Source organism: Cibotium barometz, chromosome 12 (genome assembly GCF_041138505.1).
Source record: "Cibotium barometz isolate CiBa-2024 chromosome 12, ASM4113850v1, whole genome shotgun sequence".
In the NCBI taxonomy this organism is placed as follows: Eukaryota; Viridiplantae; Streptophyta; class Polypodiopsida; order Cyatheales; family Cibotiaceae; genus Cibotium; species Cibotium barometz.
This window is the reverse complement of record NC_141057.1, coordinates 61,080,938-61,104,934: the sequence shown is the minus strand read 5'-3', so window position 1 is coordinate 61,104,934 and position 23,997 is coordinate 61,080,938. Positions and strand designations below refer to the sequence as shown.

Here is a 23,997-nt window from a genome sequence, read left to right as displayed (position 1 = left end):
ACACGCGCACCTCCACCCTACCCCTCCCCTCTCTCCTGGGGTCTTGCAGACTTTACCTCTTTGTGAGGTGTGATATCTATTTCTTCATTCAGATATACTTTCTCTTAACTAAAGGACGGATCTTGCTTTCAAAAAGAATCCAGGGGACTTCTTTGCTCCCTATCAGATTCATCAAAGAAAACGAATGGGAAATCCAAATCAAGAAAAAGAGATCAACAAGCTAGTTTTACCAGGAGTGGCAGCTTACTTATTGATATTAGATCTCTTGATCCTTTGCCCTTTACTCTTGCGACGTCCTTTCTTCGCTGACCCAGTTCTATTTTCGATATCAATTTCTTCGTCCTCCAGGTCTGCTTAAGCACCGCAAGTCATAATGTGTCTATGATCTGCAATAGTACTCCACAAGCAAGACATAAAATGCACTATTGAGGTAGATTGCCTCACCATCTTCCATTTCACCACCCTTGTGAAGTTTTCTATACAAAGGATCGTAAACCGTAAAGATGCTGTGCACAATCTGATACCGAGAAAACTCAACAATTCTATCTATAATCTGCCAACAGGATATACATGTAGGGCTAGCTAATCAGTGGAACCCCAAATTTTAAAGAAATACCAACTGGCACAGCTTTCACAATAATATATTCAAAACTATCCAATGCTAAGTAGAAACCTGGCAACAGCAAAAAAACTGTGAGAGGCCTTATCAGTTACTAAAAACAAAACCAAACAAAAGAGCCTACCTCCTCCTTATAAACTTGTTTTGGCATGCCCGGATGTGTCATGATAATTAAAGAGGTCTGGACAGCCTCCAATGCGGATGATATGATTACAAAGTTTTCAGAGTCACTCTGGAAGTAAATTACATAAAACATCAGGAAACTTTAAAAAATCTAATTTGCTGTCAATGTATCGAATAGCTACCAACACAGAAGACACAGCATGGCATATACACACTGCCAAGTATTTACTGACTAGATAGTTAACAATAATAAAGTTGAGTTTCCAACTTGTATAAGTAGAATAAGCACTCACATTTCATTAGGTGCTGCTAACCACAAGGGCTGTTGCCTTGACCAATCAATTATCATCTAAACGCTCCAAAAAGATACTGGTATTGTACTCCTTTAGTTCAACTAAACGATATCCTACAATATTCCACACTAAACTCCTCCAGATTTTCTTCACAGTAGATATTTGGTAGTTGTATCACGAGTATTTGGCACCTTGTAGCAGCCTCATTTCGAGAGCAAGTTAGAGCCCAGTTCTTTCCTGTAGGAATTTCTAAAAGGAAACTTGTGCAATTGGCAACTTGTATGACTCACTTCTAAAAGGATTTTGATAAGCCCAGATAATCCATTTAATTGCTAGCCTAACAGTTATCAAGCTCATGTCTAGATGTTCAGCCCTCCAACTTCCTTACGGGAAGAAAATATGTCCCATTTGACCTTAAATTTTCCTAGAGATGAAGTCTTTTCCCCAGAGAAAATTTTGAGTGATTTTGAGACTACTTGAGAAAGCCTCCAATAAGAGAAGAGATGACTGTGGAGATAAGGTAATGGTTGAGAACCAACACCCTACGTGCAAAGTTATGTTGCATTTATCACCCAAAGCCATTTTTGATGCATGGAGACTTCAAATCCCACAGAAATTCTAAGAAGCCTGAATAACACAGAGTGGATATCGTGATTTAAGTGAAGTGCGAGCTGTGAATACCCCCCCCCCCCTGCACGCCTTCGCTATCTCCTCCCCCCTCCCACTGTCGCCCTGGACCCTTGCGACCCCCCCCCTCCCTGCCAGCCACCGCCCCCTCTCCTCCCCTCTGCCTGTGCACTGCCTTCTTCCCTCCACCTTCTCTCTCGCCTGCACACTGCCCCCCCTCCCACTGTCGCCTTGGACCCTTGCGACACCCCCCTCCCTGCCAGCCACCGCCCCCTCTCCTCCCCTCTGCCTGCACACTGCCCCTTCTTCCCTCCACCTTCTCTCTCGCCTGCACACTGCCCCCCCTCCCTCACCTCTCACTTGCACCCCCTGCCAGAGTCTCCCTCTGCGTCTTGCCCTTGGCCATCCCCATCTCCCCCCTCTTTTTCCCCCTTTTTTCTCCGCCACCCGTCCGCCTCACCCTGGTTCTTTTTGCTTTTCCTCCTGGCTCCCCTTTTCCCATTCTCGCCTCTCCTCTTTAGTGCTTCTCAAGGCAGGTTTTCAGTTCTCGGGCAGCATTTTCTTCCGGCAAGTTTCGGCCCCTTCTAGTCTACAACCCCCAAAAGGATCCAAGGCAGCCGCTCCATCATCCCTGACCGAGGCCTCCGTCCCTTGCCTATCCTTTTCAAAAGCGGACCTCCAGCTCCTCGCTTCAACAGTCGCATCCTTAGAGGGCCCCACTTTGGTATGCAAGATTGTTAGTAGCCACCCAACGCCCACACAGCTCAGGGATCTTTTACAGGCTAGCCTCCTTAGTGCACCTAGAAAGATTACTGAAATTTGTGAAGTTTGACACATATCAAGGAGAATATAATGCATCAAAGGCACTTGCTTTTATTGCCCAGTTTGATATTGCTTTCAGTGATGAGGATTTCACTCAGAAATCCATGATCCAGCATGTAAGCATGTTCATGAAAGGCACTGCTGCACATTGGTGGCTCACGGAGAAGCTCTCACCGAATCCTATTAGATCATGGGAAGAGTTCAAGGAGAGGTTCTATGCTCAATTCTTGCCTCCCAATGCATTGAATGAGATAACAATGAAGTGGGATTGGGTGAAGCAAAATGAGGGAGGATCGGTAAATGCATATGTACAAAAATTTTGGAAAGTGCTTTTGGAGGTGTCTCCATTTATGCATGTCACCGAGGCGCAAAGGAAGAGAAGGTTTCAATCGGGATTGCAACCCGTGTACAAAGCGGGACTACAAATGTATCCTGATCATACCTTACACCAACTAATCGCAGCCGCCACCGCCACCGAGCAATTGGAACTCAAGCTGAGTCGATCCAACAAGGCTAAACCCTCGTTTCAAGGCAAAGAGAGGGCTGTCCAAAACCTGCAAAATAATGGACAGCCACCTAAAAAGGACCAAAACCAAGATAAAAATGGTCCAAAGGTTGGAAATAACACTACCAAGAAGCGTCCCTTCAAACTGAGAGACTATGGTCTCACTCCGGAGCTGAAAAAGCAGTATATGAGTGAGGGCAAATGCTTTACTTGTGGTAGCACCGAGCATATCACATGCTCAAACAAGAAGAAGCGTGATAATGCAAATGCATCAAAGCCTAATGTGCATATGGTTCCGGATGTGCAGGGCAACACTTCACATGATAGCAAAGACAGGGTTGTATGTAAGGCTTGGGGACAACTCAAGGATCAGCCCGCTTTGTTCATGTTTGATGATTGTGCATCTGAAAATTTCATATCCACACAAATGGCAGTTGCTTTGGGTATTGAAGTGGAGGACATGGGTCCTCATATTGAAGCAGGGGCTGCCTTTGTTGGTAGAGATTGTGCATCTGAAAATTTCATATCCACACAGATGGCAGTTGCTTTGGGTATTGAAGTGGAGGACATGGGTCCTCATATTGAAGCAGGGGCTGCCTTTGTTGGTAGAGAAGTACAAGTCATGCCTATTTTTGGCAAGTTGCGCATACACATTCAAGGCTATGTGGATCATGAGGATTTTCTTGTGGCGCCTTTGAATGGTTGTAATGTATTGCTTAGAAAGCCTTGGCACACGTATTGATCCGTGCAAGGCTTACAAGACCAACAGGATCACCTTCATGCATAAAGGCCGAGAGCATGTAACTGATGGTGGTGAAGAGGGAGATACCATTCCCCTTGTCTCTCATGTACAAATTAAGAAAGTAATGAAAAAGAGTGTTTTTGCGTACTTGATTTTTGTACGACATCGTGCTAAGGAAAATAATGTACATGTAAACACTCTTAGTAATGATAGGCTGAAATTTTTGCAAGAGCACAATGATGATGAGTTACCAAATGAGTTGCCACCTGTACGACCGGAAGATCATCGCATTGATCTTGTGCAGGGTAGCTCACCACCTCATAGGCCAGCCTATCATGTAAGTGCATCTCAAAAAGAGGAGATCATAAAGCAGGTGAATGAGCTTCTTGAGAAGGGTTTGGTTCAGCCAAGCTCTTCCCCATATTGTTCACCCGTCCTCTTGGTTCAAAAGAAGGATGGATCCTTTCGTATGTGTGTGGATTATAGAGCTTTGAATAAGCTTACCATCAAGAATCGGTTTCCGATTCCACGCATAGATAACATCCTTGACAAGTTGGATGGATCGGCATGCTTTAGCCGAATTGATCTCAAGAGTGGGTATCATCAAGTGCGTGTAGTGCCTGAGGATGTACACAAAACTGCTTCCAGGACAGCATTTGGGCTTTATGAGTATCTTGTTATGCCTTTTGGTCTTACAAATGCCCCGGCAACATTCAATAGAATGATGGATCGTATATTCCGTGGGTACAAAAAATTTACAGGTGTCTTCTTTGATGACATCCTAGTCTTCTCTGTTGGAAATAAGTGCACACTAGGTGTACTATTTCTCTAGTCTAGTTTCAATTCAGTCTTTACGTCTTGAGTCTAGTGCCATGTGGCACCTCTACATTTATCCCATAAGTGAGTCTACTCAATCTTGTACTTCTCACCTATAAATCGTAGGTGTCACATCAATGAATGTATCAATCTTGTGTCTTGTCTACACTCATCTCAAGGTATGTCTATGCTTTGTGTTTCCTTCTAGTCTGGCTCTCATTTCAGTTTCAGTTTATCTTTGTCTCTCCCCCATTTTTCCTACATGGTATCAGAGCAGGTTTGTTCGCCCTCAAGCTTCCTTTGCATCTACGCCTGCCCTCAGGCGCTTGGTTCGGTTCTCTTGCTCATGGCTCAACGGTTGACCACGTGGATTCGCCTACATTATTGGCGCACTTCACGCCGTTGCTCAGCGGTCTTCCTTGGCTACTGCCGAAATTCACACCACACCTGTTGTTTTTTGCCTAGCGCCCATTGCCACCAATTCATCTGGCTTGGCCTGCTGTTGATGGCTGCTGTGAGGGCCGCCGCTTTCACACCAACTCACTACGCTACCTATGTATGGGCTCAACCATTTTTTTCTGCCCGCCATACCAAACTGCCCGTCTTCTCATTCTTGCTGCTGCGGGGGTTCATCATGGTGCTGCCGCCTCTCTACTTGAGCTTACCGACATGTCTTCTAGTACTGCACATGCAGCAGCTACCCACGCACTCTCTTCTTCATCAACATGCCTTCTCAAGACGTGGACCTCCTGGACATTCAACTCATGCAACAACTCGTCATTTTTGGATCTCTGGTCTTCTCGACATCAGCTCAACACCTCCTTTTGTGAAGGTAAACTCCAATGCTGATTTTGGACCTGATTTGCAACATCTGTGCAAAAGGCATTTTCCCCTTTGTTATTTCCCATTTTCTCTTCATCTTCACATGTGGACCAGCCAGACCTGCAGCAGCAAATTTAAAGCAGAAATCAAGTGTATGTTGTGTTCTATTTTTAGTCTACTCTCTATTTCTTTTATTTTTAAAAAAAAAAAGAAGAAGAAGAAGAAAAAAAGAAAAAAAGAAAAAAAAAAGAGAGAGTTCTGAATTTCATTTACTTCTCTATCTTGTACAGGATTAGACACTGCCAAATCTGGTAAGACCTTCCCATCTCTCTCATAATTGTCTATGTTTTCATGCTATCTACCACCATTGATCACCAATGATGTAGATCATGGGATAATATCCTGTCTATTTGTCTACATGGACTCATCTTTGTCCCTATCCAAGAGGCACCCCTGCATTACCCACTCTAGCAGGAGGATTGACCTTGAGGAGGGATTATCTATCAAGGTCCATCTCTCTGTCTATCTACAATCAGTCAGTCTCTCTGTCTATGTGTCTATCCTGTGTGTCTATCCTGTCACATGTCTTTGACACTCTATCTATCAGTCTATATGCCTCTCTTTTGTGGATTAGCTACCCACATTCTCTTGGCATTTTTTTGTCTATGTCCCCATTTATCTTCTATTTGTCAGTCTCTCTCATGTCTATCTGAAAGTCTCTCTCTCTCTGGGACCACTCTACTGGCTGATTCTCTCTCTCTCTGTCTGTCTATGATCCACTCTTGTCCCTACCCTTGTGGACCCATATGAGGATATCACTTGAGGAGGGGTGTCTCAGGATCTTTGTCTGTCACGTCTTCTGTCTTGTCTCTCAGTCTATCTAGTCTCTCTGTCTTGGTTTTATCTTTTGTCATGTCATAGTCTTGTTTTTTTGTCTTCCTCCTAGTGTCCACTTAAGGAGGGTGTTGGAAATAAGTGCACACTAGGTGTACTATTTCTCTAGTCTAGTTTCAGTTCAGTCTTTGTGTCTTGAGTCTAGTGCCATGTGGCACCTCTACATTTATCCCATAAGTGAGTCTACTCAATCTTGTACTTCTCACCTATAAATTGTAGGTGTCACATCAATGAATGTATCAATCTTGTGTCTTGTCTACACTCATCTCAACGTATGTCTATGCTTTGTGTTTCCTTCTAGTCTGGCTCTCATTTCAGATTCAGTTTATCTTTGTCTCTCCCCCATTTTTCCTACATTCAAGAAGAGCATAAAGCTCATTTGGCCATTGTTTTTGAAGAGCTCCGTAAGCATAAACTCTTCATAAATGCAAAGAAGAGTGAGTTCTTCTTGTCAGAGATACATTATCTTGGGCATATTGTGTCCAAAGATGGAGTGCGGATGGATCCTGCAAAGATTGATGCAATTCGGAATTGGCCCGAATTGAGTTTAGTGCATGAGATCCATAGTTTTCTTGGATTATGCTCTTACTATCGCAGGTTCATTCGGCACTTTGCATGGATTGATTCTTCTTTGCATGATTTGACAAAGAAGAAGGCCGTGTTCAAATGAAGTAATGTAGAGAGGGATGCATTCCTCAAATTGAAAGATGCAACTACTCATGGTCCAGTGTTGATCATTCCGGATTTGCAAAAGCCTTTTAGTGTGGAATGTGATGCATCTGGAAATTGCATAGGAGCTGTCCTTAATCAAGAGAGACATACCGTGGCTTATGAGAACCGTAGATTGCATGATAGAGAGCTATCTGTTGGCATTTATGAGAAAGAGCTCTTGGTTGTAATTCATGCACTTACTATATGGAAACATTACCTTCTTGGGACTGATTTCACTGTGAAGACAGATCACCAGAGTTTGAGGTATTTTCTTACCCAAACTAAGTTGTCAGAGAAGCATATGATGGCACATCAAGAGAGCTCAAAGCAGCGAAGCCATCGAAGGCACCCACACTCTGTCCACGGAGTCCATTAGTACCATCTGGCTCAACATCATTCATACCCTCCCGGGCAATGGGTGAAGCTTCAGGGTGGTTTTGATCATATGCGGAAGCATCAAGAAGCCTTCTTGAGACTCTGGCGACCTAATCCTTTTCTCACAGACAGTGGTCGTGAGCCCACTTGGCACTACAGACCACTTGTGTAGTTATCCCTTAGCCTTCTCCTCATAGAGCGGCCAGCCAGAGAAGAAGTGCATCCTTCCCCCTTATTTTGTTCTTTGATCCTCGCTTCGTACATGGAGGCGGGTTTGTATCTAACCTTTGAGGCTGTTTTTTGTTAAATAATAGAAAGATCTTTTTTCCAAAGAAAAAAAAGAGCCTATTGATAACACTATTTGGTATTATTCCATAACGTTGTTTAATGATGAATTGTGGTGGAGGCTTATATTGGATGTTGACTCTAGTTTCATTATGGTTGATATATAAACCAGAAGCTTTGTAAACAGCCATAGTTCGATAATCTAAATAATTTTGAGACAAGTGCACAGGGCTTTAATCTCGCAGCTTTAGCTTTAGCTTTGGCTGAGTCAAAATTTATGATTGTTAAAAATACCATAGAAACCTGAGGGTAGTTCAACCTCAACCTGAGTGTAGTCACATAGCTTTGAACCATCAACTTCATCATGCATAGCATACACTACATGCCACATCAGCACCCCAAGGGTATGTAGCAGTTTACTTAATTAAAAAAATGATCATTTTTACCAAGATGAAGAGCAGACTCAATATTTATGAATTTTTCACTTCATTTTGTCTGAATCATTGTGTAGAAAAATGATGTTTTCAAGTTCAAATCACTGTTTGAAATTTCAGTGAACTACTTTTAAATACATTAACCAAACGTTTCCACACATGAATACTTACCTCATCATCATCATCAACGTTCCGTCCACAAGCATGTTGAACATGGCGATCTAGTAGATTCAATAACTTGACCAGATGACCAGTGGAAAGAAGCTGCAACACATTCTTTGCATGTGCTGTAGCGATTTCTTCTGCAATAAATTTGATTTCAGAGAGAGACAGAAAAGTCCCCCCTTCCTCCCCTTCATCTTCTTCAGGTAGTTCCACCTTCTCAAATATCCCATCCAGAACTTCACACAGACCACCCAAAACGGCATCTGCAATTTGGAAGCTTGAGAAACAAATTCTATATAGCTGGAAAAAACTGTTGTTTGAGGTGAAAAGGAAGCCACTCACTGTGCTCGGAATCTAATTGACCCTGCACAGATGCCAAAGATTCTATCCCATTGAAATCTCCTTTTCTTTTCATTTTTGGCTTTTGTACTGATGGAGAATGCCGCAGATCCTGCCAAATAAGGTAAAATTTCATCTCTGAGAATGAGAAACATACTGGAGAATCCAATCTCAAAAACTGATCAATCTAATAAAATTTGAAAACAACCAGGGAAAGTGAAGAAAGTATCTCAAAAAAAAAAGGACAGAAAAAAGAGGAAAGGGGGGAAAGGGAATCACTCTTCACATGGCCAATCTGTAGGTGGCACCACGTCAGTGACACAGACAAAACCACAAAATCCAAAGGGCAAAAGATTGTCCCAACCATTCAACAATTTGCCCTCTTGAAACAAGCTGCCCAGCATCAGCAAAGAGCACATGACCAAGCTGGGTTATTTTTCTTGTAAGAGGCAAAACCTGACATGTATTTCAAAGGTCCATCTACCTCACAATAGCAACCGTCTGAAAAGGGCAATAAGCAAAGTCTTTTTCCTTTCTTAGTACTTTCCTTTCTCTATTTAACTTTTCATTGATAATGGCATGCATGAAAACTTAGCACCAATAAAAATAAAACAAAAAGAGAGTACAAACGCTCACAGCGGACCAATATGCTCCATGCAAAAACTACCAAAACCATGAATGAAAGATTAACGAAAAGAGAGTGCTGCTCCATACAAAACAAGCAAAAAAGACTTAACAAAAGGCCTCGCTTTAAAAGTTGTACCTCAAAAGATGGGGGCAAGGACAGTTTAGAAGCAATTCTCGACACGCTTCCTTCAGGCACCTCTTCTGCAGCATTACCCAATGGAAGCACAGCTCTCTTTTCAAGACTGAGGTTTCGCCACCCTCGCTGATCAACTGGCTCTGCAATGAAAAATAAATGCAGAAATGGATTTCAAGAACGTCATAACATCCATTAAAAATTTCAGAAATAAAAATTCCTTATTAAATCAAACATGCTATTAACTGAAATCTTTCAAGAACATTCAAATACCCAGCAGACCAAATGTAAAAAGAAGCACAGAGTTTGACCTTAAGGATAAGAGAGACTACCTGCTGTAACTTCAAAAACCTTAGTATTAACCTTGAATGACTGAACTTGATCCTCAACCTCACAAAACATAGAGATGAATTGGCCAGAACTGACGTGTTTATGCATTTGAAATATGAGAAAAAAACAACAAAGGCCCTTTAGAGATACCGCGCTACAGATCTCCACATAGCAGCCAGCTCCCTGCCCACCTGTCGTGCTCGTTGCTGCAGTTCACCCCTCCTTTGTGTGCATACCCCCTGCCCGCCCCTCCCACTTGTGCGCCTTCGTGCCCCCCCCCCCCCCCCCGCGGGCCCACTCTCGGAAGTGTTAAATGTCCGAGATCGACAAGATTTCCCCAGGGCCAGATGCATAAAGTGGGAGTCTACAGGGCCATTGAGGTGGCTAATGTGAAGAGGAAAGGCCTAGAAGATGCCCAAAGGCATTAATTGAAGTGTTAAGGTGAAAACCCCAGTAAAGATTTAAGCCTTGGAGGATTATTGGCCACAAGGTAAGGGGGAGAACCCTCTAGCACACGTAGAAGCCATGATTTGCAATAATACCCAGTGCGGGTTTTGAGGAAAGAGCCGTGAATAAGACTCATTCTATGGTTGGGTGGAAAATAGAGAAGAAGCCCTCTGTTTTGCTTGGAGTTTTGATGTTCATCACCTTATCTACTAAAGTAGATGGTTCAAACTGAATTAGGGTTTAATTGGTTGCATCTCTATTTGGGTGATGCCTAGGTGAACCCGGCCACTATTCACGCCCTTGATTTTGCAGCCCGTAGTAGCTCTTTTCGCCTTGAGTTCCTGAGGCGGAGGATGAGTTTGATGTGGTGTCCAAGTTTGCAAACTTGGATATGAGGAACATGCCTTTTGACACGTACTTACAGAGCCAAGCACATGGATGCTACGACTTTGTGTGGTTTCTTTATCCATGGGCTATCTCAAGCGCACAAGCTCCACGTGAGGAATAATCATAGCAAAACACTCGAGAATGCCATCCGGTATGCTAAGATATATAAGGAAACCATGGCTAGCCAAACTCGTAAGAAACCTCAGAACACAGGTGCTTCCAAACAGGGTGTAAGTTCAGGATGGCTTCACAAAACCAAACCCAAACCCAGACTTCAGGTGATCCCAATCGAAGAAAGACAAGAAGAACCAGCACAACCTCCAGAACGCTCCGGAGGGCTGGTGTTTAATTGGCTGTCTGAAGGGCCATATAAAGGCGAGTTGTCCCCGCAAGCAATGAAGCCCAAGGCAACTCATGTGACCAAAGTGAAAAATTACAGTTCTAATCATAGGGCCTGAATGGAATGTAACTTCAACATCGCAATTTTTGGTCCCAACGATCTAATATGGATGTATGGATCGTTGGTGGGGAAGATTGTGCACATTCTTTTTGACCCTAGCAATACTCACAACTTGATTAATGCAAAACGGTTGGTTCTTTGCCCACGGACAACTCGGCTTCGGCGCAGTGGACCGACTCCCATACGGGTCACGAGTTGATCAATAGAATCTTGAGGAAGAGGTTTAGTGAAGAGGTCATCTAGGTTCTAACTTCTTGGACATGTTTGAAACGTTTCGCCTTGTATGAAACGCGTTTTTTTCCATCCCAATTTTAATAATGCTTTGGACCACGTCGCTTTTGTTTCATACACTTTTTTCGTGCACGTTTTCCAGAGGTGGTTCCGTGCACATTTCTCAATGGTGTGTGTACCACCTGGCTAGTGATTGTGCACCCGTAATAGCCCGGTGTGCTCCTTGGTGTCCTTGGGCCTATTCGAGGGGTGAGAAGCAAGTTTTTTACTCTCTGCTCAATTTGTAAGAGACCCTGCTATTTGCCAAAAAGACTTCATGCTTTTGCTTTGCCTTTTTATTCTTTGCTTTTCTTTTTTTGCCTTTGCTTTTGCTCTTTTTACTTTTATTAATCAAATATTACTCAAATTTTGGTGCTTTGCTTTTCTGGCTTTAAGGCCTTGCTTTTTGGCCTTAGAGCTGCATTTTGAGAAAGCGCCTTTTAGCTTTTTGGTCCGGCTCAGTCTTCTCTTTCCAATGGTGCCCTTGGCTTGCGGTCAACCCTATTTGACTTTTTGCTTTTTCTTGCTTTTTGACCAAGAATGGTGCTTTTTCTTAATCAAAACTTATGGACCCTGTCCCCATGTCTTCTTCCACCTGTCTGGTGTCCGAGCATGGATTTTATCATGTGAAATAGAGCTAGGAGGACCAAATAGTTACAAGATAAACCCGCCAGGTTTGAGAACAAAAATTATCCGGATAGTGGTGTATTTGCCTATTGGGGAAAAAGTTTCCTCATAGTCAATACCCTCAATTTGAGAATACCCCTTTGCAACCAATCTGGCTTTGTGTTTGTCCAAAGAACCATCAACATGAAACTTGGTCTTAAAGACCCACTTGTCCCCAATGATCTGCCTATGCAAAGGCCGGTCCACAAGTTCCCACAGTCACATGTACCATTCCTTTCAATGGAATCAATCTTGGCCTCCATGATTGCCTGCCACTCAGGAAGAGCAAGAGCCTCTTTAGCTGTAAGGCTCATATGACTGCACCACTTTACTAATTAAGGCGAGGTTACAGGAATGACGAAGCTATTATAATCGTCGTGCCCGTGTCAAAGGTGTTGCTAAGGAGTCAGCAAGCTAATGAAGATCAACATGTGAGAGATGAGAGTCACGAACAATGGCTTCTGGCCACATCAGAGAATCCTGGGAGCAATCCTCCATCGCACAAAAGCAGTAGTAGTAGGAGAAGCTGAGTGCACGAAGAAGCTGAGGGTGTAGAAGCTGAGGGGGTGGGGGTGCCGAGGAAGAAGAGGAAGAAGCAGGCTGATGAGGAACTTGTATGGTAAGCTCAGGAGTCAGGATGAGACCGGGAATCATCGGACGAAGGTTCAACAAAGTGAACATCACGGAAAATCACTAACGACTTCTTCTCCAGATCCCATAATCTGTAAGCTTTGGATTGAGAGCTATAACCAAGGAATTTGCACTTCCTACATTTGGGATCAAATTTAAACTTGGTAGAATCAAGAATATGAGCATAGGCATCACAACCAAAAACCCTACGATGTGAAACTAAAGGTTTTTGTTGTGTAAAAGCCTCCTCCGGTGTCATATTAGCAACCGCCTTTGTGGGAGAAAGATTGATGATGTAGACAACAATGGTAACAGTTTCTCCCCAGAAAGAGGAAGGAAGATCGGAAGAAGAGAGCATGGTACAGACCATCTCCTGAATAGTCCTATTTTTGTGTTCAACCACACCATTCTGCTATGGAGTGCCAGGTGTGGAGAACTGACGGGCGGCCAATACCCTTACGGGAACAAAAGTTGTGAAAGGCTTTGGAGATGGATTCTCCTCCATAGTCCGAATGGACTTGTCGAACCTTCTGTGTGGTCGCATTCTCGACCAGAGCCACCCACTCTTAAAAGCGGGAGAAAGCGGGAGATTTTTCTGCCAAAGACTTAACATGAGAAATCATCAATAATAAGCATGAAGTACCTGGCACCACCCTAGTTAGTAGTCACGCATGGGACGGCGCAAGTCTATATGTATAAGCTCCAAGATGTGAGAAGCCCGATGAGTATAAATATGCTAATATCATCTTATAACTATTGGCCAGTACCTTCACATTTTATGTATATGATTATTTCGGTCCAACATTTCATTGTCCACCTACCTGGTGTTGAAACGTTTTGTTCCAAAATAAATCATTTCAGCATCGTTTCGTTTCGATAGTGAAACGTTTCACGGTGACCTTGGTCATGAGTCATGTGAGTAGTGCACCCATTGTCAACCACCCAATCCGTAAGACGTGAGGTGGCACGAATAGGTGAGTCCACAGGAAGCTCCTCAATGCCGATGAAGACAATCTCCTTGGTGGAAGACGATCTCTGGGATTGGTTAGTAGACGGAGAGGTTTGATCGATGGACTTCTTTGCAAAACCACCTTCTCTCTTCTTGCGACTGTCACGCTGAATGTGACCTTTGTGACCACAATAATGGCAAGTAAGATCCTTATGAGCAAGAATGTTAGCACGTTTAGAGTCAACTTTGTTGTTGGTGGAACCCTTAGACTGCCGTTTGCCTTTGCCCTTGACCTGAAGAAGGGTCTCGGAAGCACCCTGGCTTGTTTTCTTTCTCACAGCTCTATCCTAAAGTATGCCAACAACAATATGCAGATCGGGAGTAGCAGGAAGAAGCGAAATAGTATCGGAGATGAGAAAGTTTCGAACAATATGGCGAGGAGCCAATGAACAAAGTCTTCATCAGTAGCCTTGCCCCCAAAGAGACCAACTGCTTCTGGACAATAACAAACTCCGTGACAAAATCCATGATGTTCGCAGTATCGAAGATCTTCAGGTTCGCAAGCTGATTCCCTAAGGCAATCTTCTGAGTAGTGTTCTCTCTACGATACCTCGTTTGAATGACATCCCACAATCTCATCATCAATATCATCAAATTGACCAATGACGAGCAACAAATGGTTTAATGTTGAAGATGATGAACACATGTGCCCGAGCATCCTTATCAAACTAGCATCAATCTAAGCCTAAGGAGAAGTCGCAGTTGGCTCGGCATCGACCCCGGTCCTGTCAGAGTCACGCAGCAGCAACACGCACACCATCCCAAGGCACTCAGCAACGTTAGTGGCTGGGCTCCCATTTTCCAGTCGTTGCTCCCCCAAAAACCCGGCCGAAGGAGATATCTATGACAAGGTGCCACCACACCCTATACATGGCTCTTCAACTTCCTATGCTCTTGCATATGGGATAATCCACCACAACTTCCAGTCATCATGCGACAACCCGACAGTAACTAAGCGAATTGCCACTGTAAATGGAAGGGCAACTATACACGGAAATCTTATCAATCATGAAAACTGAAAATACACAAAAGCATGCTAGATAAAATAAGATGACAAACCTGCACAGTACACCACACTAGGGACCAGAAGATGGACTAACCCCCCCCCCTCTTTTATGGTTAGATACGAGGCCATGGATCGCATGATAGAGAAGTTGAAAGACTTCGTGCCTGACGAAGACAGATACGAGGAGATCCATGCCTTGTGTCTAGGAAGGTGGAATTCCTACTACTCTCCATTGCATGCAGCAGCTTATGTGGTGGACCCAGAATTCCAAGGCAACAAGCAGGAGAGCAACCGGGAGGTGAGCGCTGGATGGAGGATCATCTTGGATCGTCTTGTGCCTGATGCATTGGTTAGGCGCAAGATTAGGGACCAGCTTTCGATGTACAGGTCATTTCATGGCTCCTATGGCTGTCATGATGCACAGGTTGACCGCTCCAAAGTTGGTGCTGCTCTATGGTGGGAGGACTTTGGTTCAGATGGACCGGAGCTGCAGCAGCTTGCCATCCGCATACTTAGCCAGGCCGTCAACTCCTCTTGCTTGGAGCAACTTTGGAGTACCTACAGCCACACTGCCTCTAGGAAGAGGAACCGACTCGGGGTAGAGCGTGCCAATGACCTTGTCTTCGTCAGCGCAAACTTGCGAATGCTTTGCAAGAGCGTGACCAAGAAGGCAGATTCCTTCACCGAGTGGGAGATGAGTCAACAAGAAGAGCAACAAGAGGATGAGGTGCAGGAGCAGCATGCCAGTGAGGATGAGACTGAGGATGAGCTTGATGCTTCTTTGGCACAAGCTACCCATGACCATGAGGCGAGCACTTACGTGGATGATCATTCATGGATCATGATTCATGGGCCTTACTACTTAACTCTAGCCTCTAGCCTCTAGTCTTCAGCACTTTTTTGTCATTGACTCATTTGAGTCCGTCCATGTATTCTGCCTCCTTAAGGCTTAGTCCTGACTCCTGACTCTTGAGTCATGACTCATTTTGTATCTACTTAATTATTAATATGACTCAAAAGCTTACCATTTTAGTGTAAATTTGTGCTCATTTTGATGTACTTCCAAAGTAGAATAAGTGTAGAGTAGAAAAATTTTAAAAAAAAGTATTTTTTGAGTGCCGTTCCCTCCCCCATCCCCGTCCCCGTTCCCCACTTATGGCCGTCCCCCGTCCCATTCCCGTCCCCATCCCCTTCCCCATCCCCCGTCACCGTCCCCCGTCCCTTGTGACTATGGCACCTGGGCTCGCCACCTCCACATGGTCTCAGATAGAGAGGCCTCAGATTCTCATGCTCTCACGGATGATCCGCAGCAAACCCTGCGTCCCACATAACATTGTCCGGGCGGAGTTTGCTGCACCTCCTATGCTAATAGAACACCTATTCCAGACGATCTGCTTCATACAGAGAATCAGAGATATGCCATCAGATCGACTCACATAGAGCTTGAGGCATCCAAGCGGCTTGCAGAGAGTGGAGATAGGAGATCGTGGTATTCACAGATGATGCAGTGGCTCACTCAGCATGGTCTCAACATAGATCACCTCCCACCTTTCTAGTATGATATACATGCACCACACATACAGCTCTCTCACAGTGAGAGGAACAGAGTCCTTTGACACGATTTATGGCAGCGATACACTCAAGAGACTTGGATTACACCCAGTCAGCCTCTACCGCCGAAGATGCTATACTACAGAGATCAGTTTATGCGTATCTCAATGGATCGATTCATTTAGAGCTCTACATGGATACATGGATACATCCATGCCACACAGGGTCAGAGTGGCCATTGTTCAGCTTAGAGTATCATCACATCAGCTTGAGATAGAGGCTGGTCGGGCATCACGCCTCCCCCGCACTGAGAGGATATGCAGACTCAGTTAGAAGGAGATAGAGAGCAAGGAGCACTTTGTATGTAGATGCAGAGCATACAGCACTGTCCAAGAGAGAGAGACCCCACTTTCTTCAAGGAGCCCCACTCACTCATGGAGTCGACAGACCAACGCCGATTCGGGCAATTCCTGATAGAGATACAGCGACACAGAGAGACACTACTACAGACAGACGACACAAGGAGGTAGGCAGCAGTCCCAGATTACACACCTCTTTCGGAGAGCTACGCCACCACCCCCACCACCACCACAACAGGGGGTCACACTTCAGCGCGCAAAGGATCTCCGAGCTCGACGGAGACAAAGAGCACCAAGCTACCAGAGTCCAGACCCCCAGACTTCATCAGAGAGAGATCACTCAGATCCGGTCTCGCCACCAGCTTTATGTCTAGGAGAGGCTCACACATTTTCGATCAGATCTAGGGAGGATCCTACAGGAGGTCTTTGCCCCTCCCCCACTGATGTACACCATCCTACATCCCCAGTATGGCGCTGGATGGAGCTAGCTAGATTTGCATAGCATGATTGTATACCCGATGCATACAGTACTGCACATTGAGCCCCTAGTGATAGAGCTCCATCCATCCCTTGTCAATTTTGATGGTCCACTCTCCCATCGATCCTTAGCTTTTCAGCTTTGTACCTTGTACCTTTTTCTATTATTTGGATACCCAAAGGACATTGACAGTTGTATATTGTTTTGTCTCATAGGCCGACTTCGGCCTCTAGTAGACTCTCTCTCTCTCTCTCTGTGCTATGCGTTATCTTCGTCGCGAACGATTGCTGAATTTCTCAGCATTGAAGTTACCGATCTTTTCCACCGAGCTTCCGCATGTTACAATTTCAAAGGGGTGGAGAGGCCACCAGGACCCGAGGAACAATCCAGCATTCCATTGTTTTTTTTTTTTTGTAGAAGTTCTTACAAAGTTTTGGGGGGCTTCATATATCAGGCAAAATTGCTAGGATTGATTTTAGGGTTAGGGCTAACAGATTTTTAGGGTTAAGGTTTTTTAGTTTTTTAGTGCTAGGGTTTAGCTGTGGGCATCCTACAAGTTGGAGTTTGTTTGCTTTGATACCATTGTTAATCTTTTAGCTTAATTAAACATTACTAAACATAATTAAAGAGATTAATGCTGAAGCTTTCGCCCCCCTGCTCGAGCTGCCTTCCCCTTTCCCCGCCTGCTCGCACCCCCCTTCCCCGCCTTCGAGCCTTCGCCTCTCCCCGCCTGCTCGCACCCCCCTTCCCCGCCTTCGAGCCTTCGCCTCTCCCCCCCTCCGCGCCCCTGTGTTTTTCGCGCCCCCGCGCTCCCTTTCGCGCCCATCGCCCCTGCCCGCCTGCCCCCGTCTCCTTCGCGCCCCCCGCTCCCCCCTTCCTCCGCGTCTCGCCCCCCTGCCTGCCCCCGCCCCCCCCCTTGGCGCTTTCCCCGCTGCCCGTTTTCCGCCTCTGCCTTCCGCCCCTCCCCCTCTGTCTTCCGCCCCTCCCCCTTTGTCTTCCGCCCCTCCCCCTCTTCCCCTCCCGCTTCGCTTTTTCGTGCAGCTTGGTTCTTGCAAGACCCTCCGTTTTTCACTTTGCCCTCGACTCAGCTTCAGACTCTGATGGAGGTTCCTCCCGCCCCACCTCAGAGGGACTCTTCCGCAGCCCCCTCACCCGCCCCTGAGGAGACCCCCATCAGGCTTTCTCTTTCGCCAGAAGAGGAAGCGAGCCTCGCCGCAGAGGTGGAACGCCTCCAGGCACACTCCACCATTTGCCGTATAGTTGGCACTCGCCCAGCAGAGGGGAGATCCGGGATCTTCTCCAAGCCTGCCTTCTTGCAGATGTGGGCAAGATCCTGGACGTTCAGTTATTGGGCCGCGGACATTACCAAATTGAGTTCGAGACAGCCCAGAGCGTGGCCCAGGTCCTAGCCATGAGTCCCCTTGACATCAAGGGCGCTCGGGCCTTCTTCAGACATTGGAAGCATGGTTTCGACGCAGTAGCGGCCGAGCAGGGAGAGCGCCTATTCCATGTCACAGTTTGCTTTCCTGGACTTCGCCGCGAGTACCTTCCGCTCCTTTCTAGGATAGGATCATTGGTGGGCTCGGTACTTGAGACTGGCCCCACAGCAGCTTCAGTGGTGGCTAGAGCAGCTGGCCTTCCTTCGGTCAGAGTTTTGATTCCTGACATCTCCCCCCTTCCGAAGGTCATTCAGTTACCTAGGATAGGGGGGGGATGGATCGATCAGAGAGTGGAGTTTTCGGGGCTCCCGAACCAGTGTTTTATATGCAGGCAGGTCAGCCACCTGGCCAAGGCCTGCCCTCGCAGGAGACCCCGACCTTCACCGCACCAGCAGACCTCCGATGGCCCGCCCACAGATGCGGCTCGGCACAGGCAGCCTCCGGGACACCTGCTCAGCCCACAAAGACCTCCGATTGGCAGCCTAGACAGGGACGCCGTAGAGGGAGACAGCCACAGCAGCATGCCCAAAGACGAACGCAGCAGCAGACACAACCTCAGCATCATTGGGTTCCAGTGAGGAACAGCTTTGCTCCCCTCCAGGAGGAGACCCCAGCGCAGACTGAGGATCAGGAGATGCCAGCACCCCCCCTTCACCTCCACCCCCCTCCCCCGTCCCCCCCCTCCGGCCTCGCTTCCACCCTCGCCTCCTCCCGTTCCCGCTCCCGCATTTTCAGCGGCTCCTTCCCCACCCCCTTCTCCTCCCCCTCCAATCGCCTCAGCTCCCCAAGAGGCACTGGCAGTACCCTGGCGCTCACCTGCAGTCCGGCGGGCACTGAGCACCGACCTTGCTCGTGCACCGCAGAGGAGACCTACCATGCCGATTTGTGCTTCACGGATATCCTCTATCCGCAGTCGGCTGAGTAGTCTCGACACTAGACAGCGCTCGGAGGCTTTCGACTACTCCTTTACACGCCTTTTTGGAGCGGAGGGCCCCCATGAGCCAACACCCATCAGAGTTCATGTGGTGATACCTCCGGCCTGAGGGGAGGAGGCACTTGATTCAGCGGTGGCCTTCTCCTTCCCTCTTTGCAACACTAGCGACCGGGAGTGGACTCTGGATCTCGCTCTTAGTATTTTGAAGACACAGGCAGTTGAGTTTTCTCACCATGTGAGCGATTTGGAGATGACAGACGTAATAGGCCGACTCTGGGAGTTGGCACATTTCTTTGATACCGGGAGTGCGGATGCCTCCAGGAATCGACATTTGGTGGTTCGCATAGTAGCAGACCTAGCGCGAGACCCTGGCTATGTATGCATACATGAGGTTTCTCTTTCCGAGCGGGAGGCAGTCACTATGGGACACAGCCACTGGCGCCTGGTCCGAGACTCTTGCAACACACCGGGTGGGCAGATTCGTAGCCGCTCGGATGGGGACTACTCTCCATCCAAGCCGCTTGCGAAGGCCCGCCGTATGGCTAAGACAACCTCCACCTCAGCAGGTCATCAATGAGGATCATCTCATGGAATGTACAGGGCCTTGGCAGCGCACACTATGTACGTTATCGTGGTTGCTTGAGGCAGGAGCTTCAGAGATGCCGTGGTTGGGGGCAGTATTGATATTCTGATGATGCAGGAGCACCATTTGAGTGAGAGCAGGATTCGGAGATATGGTTCAGTGATGCCTGGTAGATGGGACACATTTTGGTCTGCAGGTTTTGGCCCCTTGGGTGGGCAGGGAGGAGTATGTATGGTCATTGCGGATGTATGGCGGCAGGCCATTGTGGATCACATGGTCATTGTGCCTGGTAGAGCACAGTATGTTATTCTGAGGATGCACGATGAGCACTTTGGTGTGCTCAATGTCTATGCGCCCAACCATGCTAGTGCCAGAGCAGAACTCTGGACCCTTGTTACAGATGCATTGCCCGAGGCCGCACATTGGTGTGTCGGGGGAGACTTCAACATGCTTGAGGACCCAGCCGATAGGGTGGGAGGCACAGTGCACGGCACGGAGCTTGCAGCTTGGGAGCGATTTTGTATGACACTGCGGATCACTAATGCATGGCAGCATGAGGCTTTCTCCCGTTCTCAGGACAGTCTTAGTTTTTCTTGGTCGGATCGCCGGCAGGGAGGGACTAATCTATCACGGATTGATCGCTTCTATGTGGGCGACAGGTTCGGGGAGCGTGGTGGCTCCGTTGGCATTCTCGCTGGCACCTCTTTTTCAGACCATGCGCCAGTTATTTTGACACTTGAGGAGAGGACACGGAAGACCAGCTTGCAGTTGAGAAATTCAGCCTAGAACTGAGCCTCGAATTCAGCCCATGTAATCGGCTTATCCATCAGTTCCGTCCACCAGGTCAATGCCTTCTCCTCGAGGAACCCTCATCACATCTTTATCTCCCATTATCTGGGAAAGGATGGAATTCCAAGTGAGTATTCCATCGGTTCAGCCAAGAATCCTCAAACTCCTCGGAGTGCGTCCTCTTGTCACCCGCATAAAGCTCTAGTGTGAAAGAAGGACCACCGATCTAGGTATCACGGACGATGGGTTCAAAACCACCCACTACAAGAGAGTTGACTACTTTATTGGGAAAAACCATACCTAGCCTTTCTGAAGCCTAGAGAGCGTCTCTTTTGGATATTGCAATGCACATACTAAGGGCAAATTTCAACCTATAGCATTTCTCTTTCCATCGCCGAGCTTTTGCCCACTGGGCAAGGTTTGAGCATACATAGAAGCTAGACAACACACACACTGTCATCTGTAAGCAAACCCCCCCCCTCTTTGTCACTCATTTTCCAATAGTAAGACTACACATTGAACCCCTAGCAAAAGAAAAATACCTAGGATTTTCGACATACCTGCAACAATGCGTGACATGCAAACCTTGCTTTTCCACCTCCACGTTTAGGTTCGATCTAATACCAACTATAAAATCCTCCTACGAAATCACCTAAATCACAGGCCAAACTCTATAAGTACAAACAACATAGAAAAGTGCAAGCAAGCTCACCACCCAACCACCGTCTGCATCCACAAACCTCCCCCGAGCCAGGGGGTAAAGCTCAATCCCACAAATCTATGCCAAATCAGCCCTCGCGTCCCATACCATCAGAGCCCTAAGCCTTCCCGTACAGCCCCTCAGCAAGACCACCAATGATCTACCATGTCCCCAGTAGGAGTTTGACTACTCTGGTCCATCAATAAACAATTATCCGTCCCTCATGAGTCATGATAATAAGCCACGCCTCATTTATATAACTGCCGCTATATAAATAACCATCCAACCATAAATAGCTAGTTCCAGATGGATTTATTACTAATGAACCTTAGCCACCCGTATCCGACTGCTTCCCCTAATGTTAGGGCCCCCTCTGTTGGAAGGTTGGCGATTTCGAACTTGTGATCTATGGCTAGAAGGTGCCTTGGATTATAAGCATGGGAAGTTGAAGAGCCATATATAGGCTAGAGTGGCACCTTGTCATAATCATCTCCTTCGGCCGGTGTTTTGGGAGGCAGCTCACCGGGAGATGGGAGCCCGGTGGAGGGATGCTGCAGTGCCCGTTGGGGGTGTTTGTGGAGCTCGATGGTGATGCATCTCCTATGTGCGTTAGTCTTCCGCTGCGCATTCTAACATGGTATCAGAGCCCGGGCGGCTCAGGCGTGTGTGGTCCTGGGCGACCCCCTCGCGCCTCGGTGGCTTGCGGAGCTCGAATCGAGGGAGGGTGTTGGAAGGTTGGCGATTTCGAGCTTGTGATCTATGGCTAGAAGGTGCCTTGGATTATCCCATAAGTGGAAGCATGGGAAGTTCAAGAGCCATATATAGGCTAGAGTGGCACCTTGTCATAATCATCTCCTCCGGCCGGTGTTTTGGGAGGCAGCTCACCGGGAGATGGGAGCCCGGTGGAGGGATGCTGCAGTGCTTGGGGGTGTTTGTGGAGCTCGATGGTGATGCGTCTCCTACATGCGTTAGTCTTCCGCTGCGCATTCTGACACCCTCACCCTATATAAATAATTAACCTTAGCCACCCGTATCCAACTGCTTTCCCTAATGTTAGGGCTCCCTCACCTTGTCAAATTAGGCCCTAATGCAAAAAATTAGTATTAGGTATGTCGCACGTACTACCTACACACTTGCACATAGAAGTAGTAGCCTCTAGACAGGCAACTCAAGATGAGAGGAGCTAGAGGTTCCATTCAAAAAAGGGTGGCATGGTTGGAGAAGATGGATCAGCTCCCATGGTGTCTAGCCTGAGATGCCCTCAAAAGCTGAATGAAAATCAACACAAGCATACAAGAAACCTCAAGTGCGAGGGGCGCACAAAGGCAGGAGAAAATCAAGGGGCAAAAGAGAACGGGATGGCCAAGCAAGAGTGGATAGAAGGGTGAGAGCAAGACGAGGGCGAGAGCTAAGGGCAGATAGCATAAACAAAGGGGAGCAAGAGTGAGCACAAAAAGGAAAAGTGGCAGTAGGGATTGGCCAAGGTGGAGGAAACAACCGTTGGATGTGGACTCTGGAGACCAAGAAAGGGGAATGCACAAGGAAAAAGAGGAAGGGGAGACTTGCAGAAAAGCGCACAAGCTAGGTGAGACATTGGGCATCACTCAAACACACATATGCAACCCTAATAAATCTTTGTACCAACTACATTAGTAGAAAAGGTTATTTACAACAAAACACTAAACACAACAAAGGGCTGCTTCTCTATTTTCCACCTAACCAATGATCTCTCTCCAACAAAACTCTTTCCTCAAAACCCCAATTGGCCATTTCAACAATTCGTGCTTCCACGCGTACAAGACTATCCTAATTTCTTCCCCTCACCCAGCACTTACCATGTGGCAAGAGAATCCTCTGAGGCCTAAACTCCTCTTTGGTCTTTCACCATAATACTTCAATAAATGCCTTTAGACATACCCTAGACCTTTCCTCTTCACATTGGCCACCTCCATTTAACATTAATGATTTACCACTCTAGACTTCTTGTTTACACACCCGTTGGTAGAGGAATCCCGTAATCAACACTTCCTCCCCTTAGAAAGGTTTACATCATCAAAAAGATCAAGAAATCTCTTCATTGAATTGCTTATCTTCCCCTAGGTGGAGCTTTCGTCTATACTGTTCTTCCACTTCACCAAATATTCTAAATACTGAGATATGTGTAATACACTTGATCTTGATCTTTTTTGATTCATGTAGGACACTACCCAACTCTATAAACTCAATGTGAGCTTCATCATCTACCACAATATCCTCGTCACCTGGTATTGCTCTAACTTCTTAAGCGACTTACATGACGCACTATATGCACTTTACACTTCCTCTTGCAACTTTAACTTGTAAGCAACCTCACCTATCTTTCTAAGTGTTGTGAATAAATCACATCACATAGGTCATAGCTTTAGGGCACTTGCCCCTTTATCAAGAGTCACCTACATTTCAAGAAAATTTTATTGTCCTTAGTAAATTCTATTTATCCTTGGTATAAGTCTACATACTTTTTGCTCAATCTTGAGCCATCTTAATGTTGTCTCAAGCCAACTTGACCATTTAGTTGCTATCCTCAAAACTTTAGTTGATTGTACTCTTTCCTTTTCTAACCCTACTTCCAGTGAAGCTATAAGTTC

At 46.5% G+C, this 23,997-nt stretch overlaps 1 protein-coding gene across 1 annotated transcript in view; it reads right to left on the bottom strand.

Annotated features, from left to right (window-relative positions):
* The window catches only part of EMB2773 (PHD finger family protein), a 113,297-nt gene that overhangs the window by 87,899 nt on the left and 1,401 nt on the right, over nt 1-23,997 (bottom strand). The window contains exons 3-8 of the mRNA XM_086806798.1: nt 9,336-9,475; nt 8,576-8,684; nt 8,240-8,496; nt 744-851; nt 445-553; nt 248-350 (exon numbers count right to left, since the gene is read on the bottom strand). Coding sequence (XP_086662924.1) covers nt 248-350; nt 445-553; nt 744-851; nt 8,240-8,496; nt 8,576-8,684; nt 9,336-9,475 — 826 coding nt within the window. The remainder of the gene's footprint in view (nt 1-247; nt 351-444; nt 554-743; nt 852-8,239; nt 8,497-8,575; nt 8,685-9,335; nt 9,476-23,997) is intronic.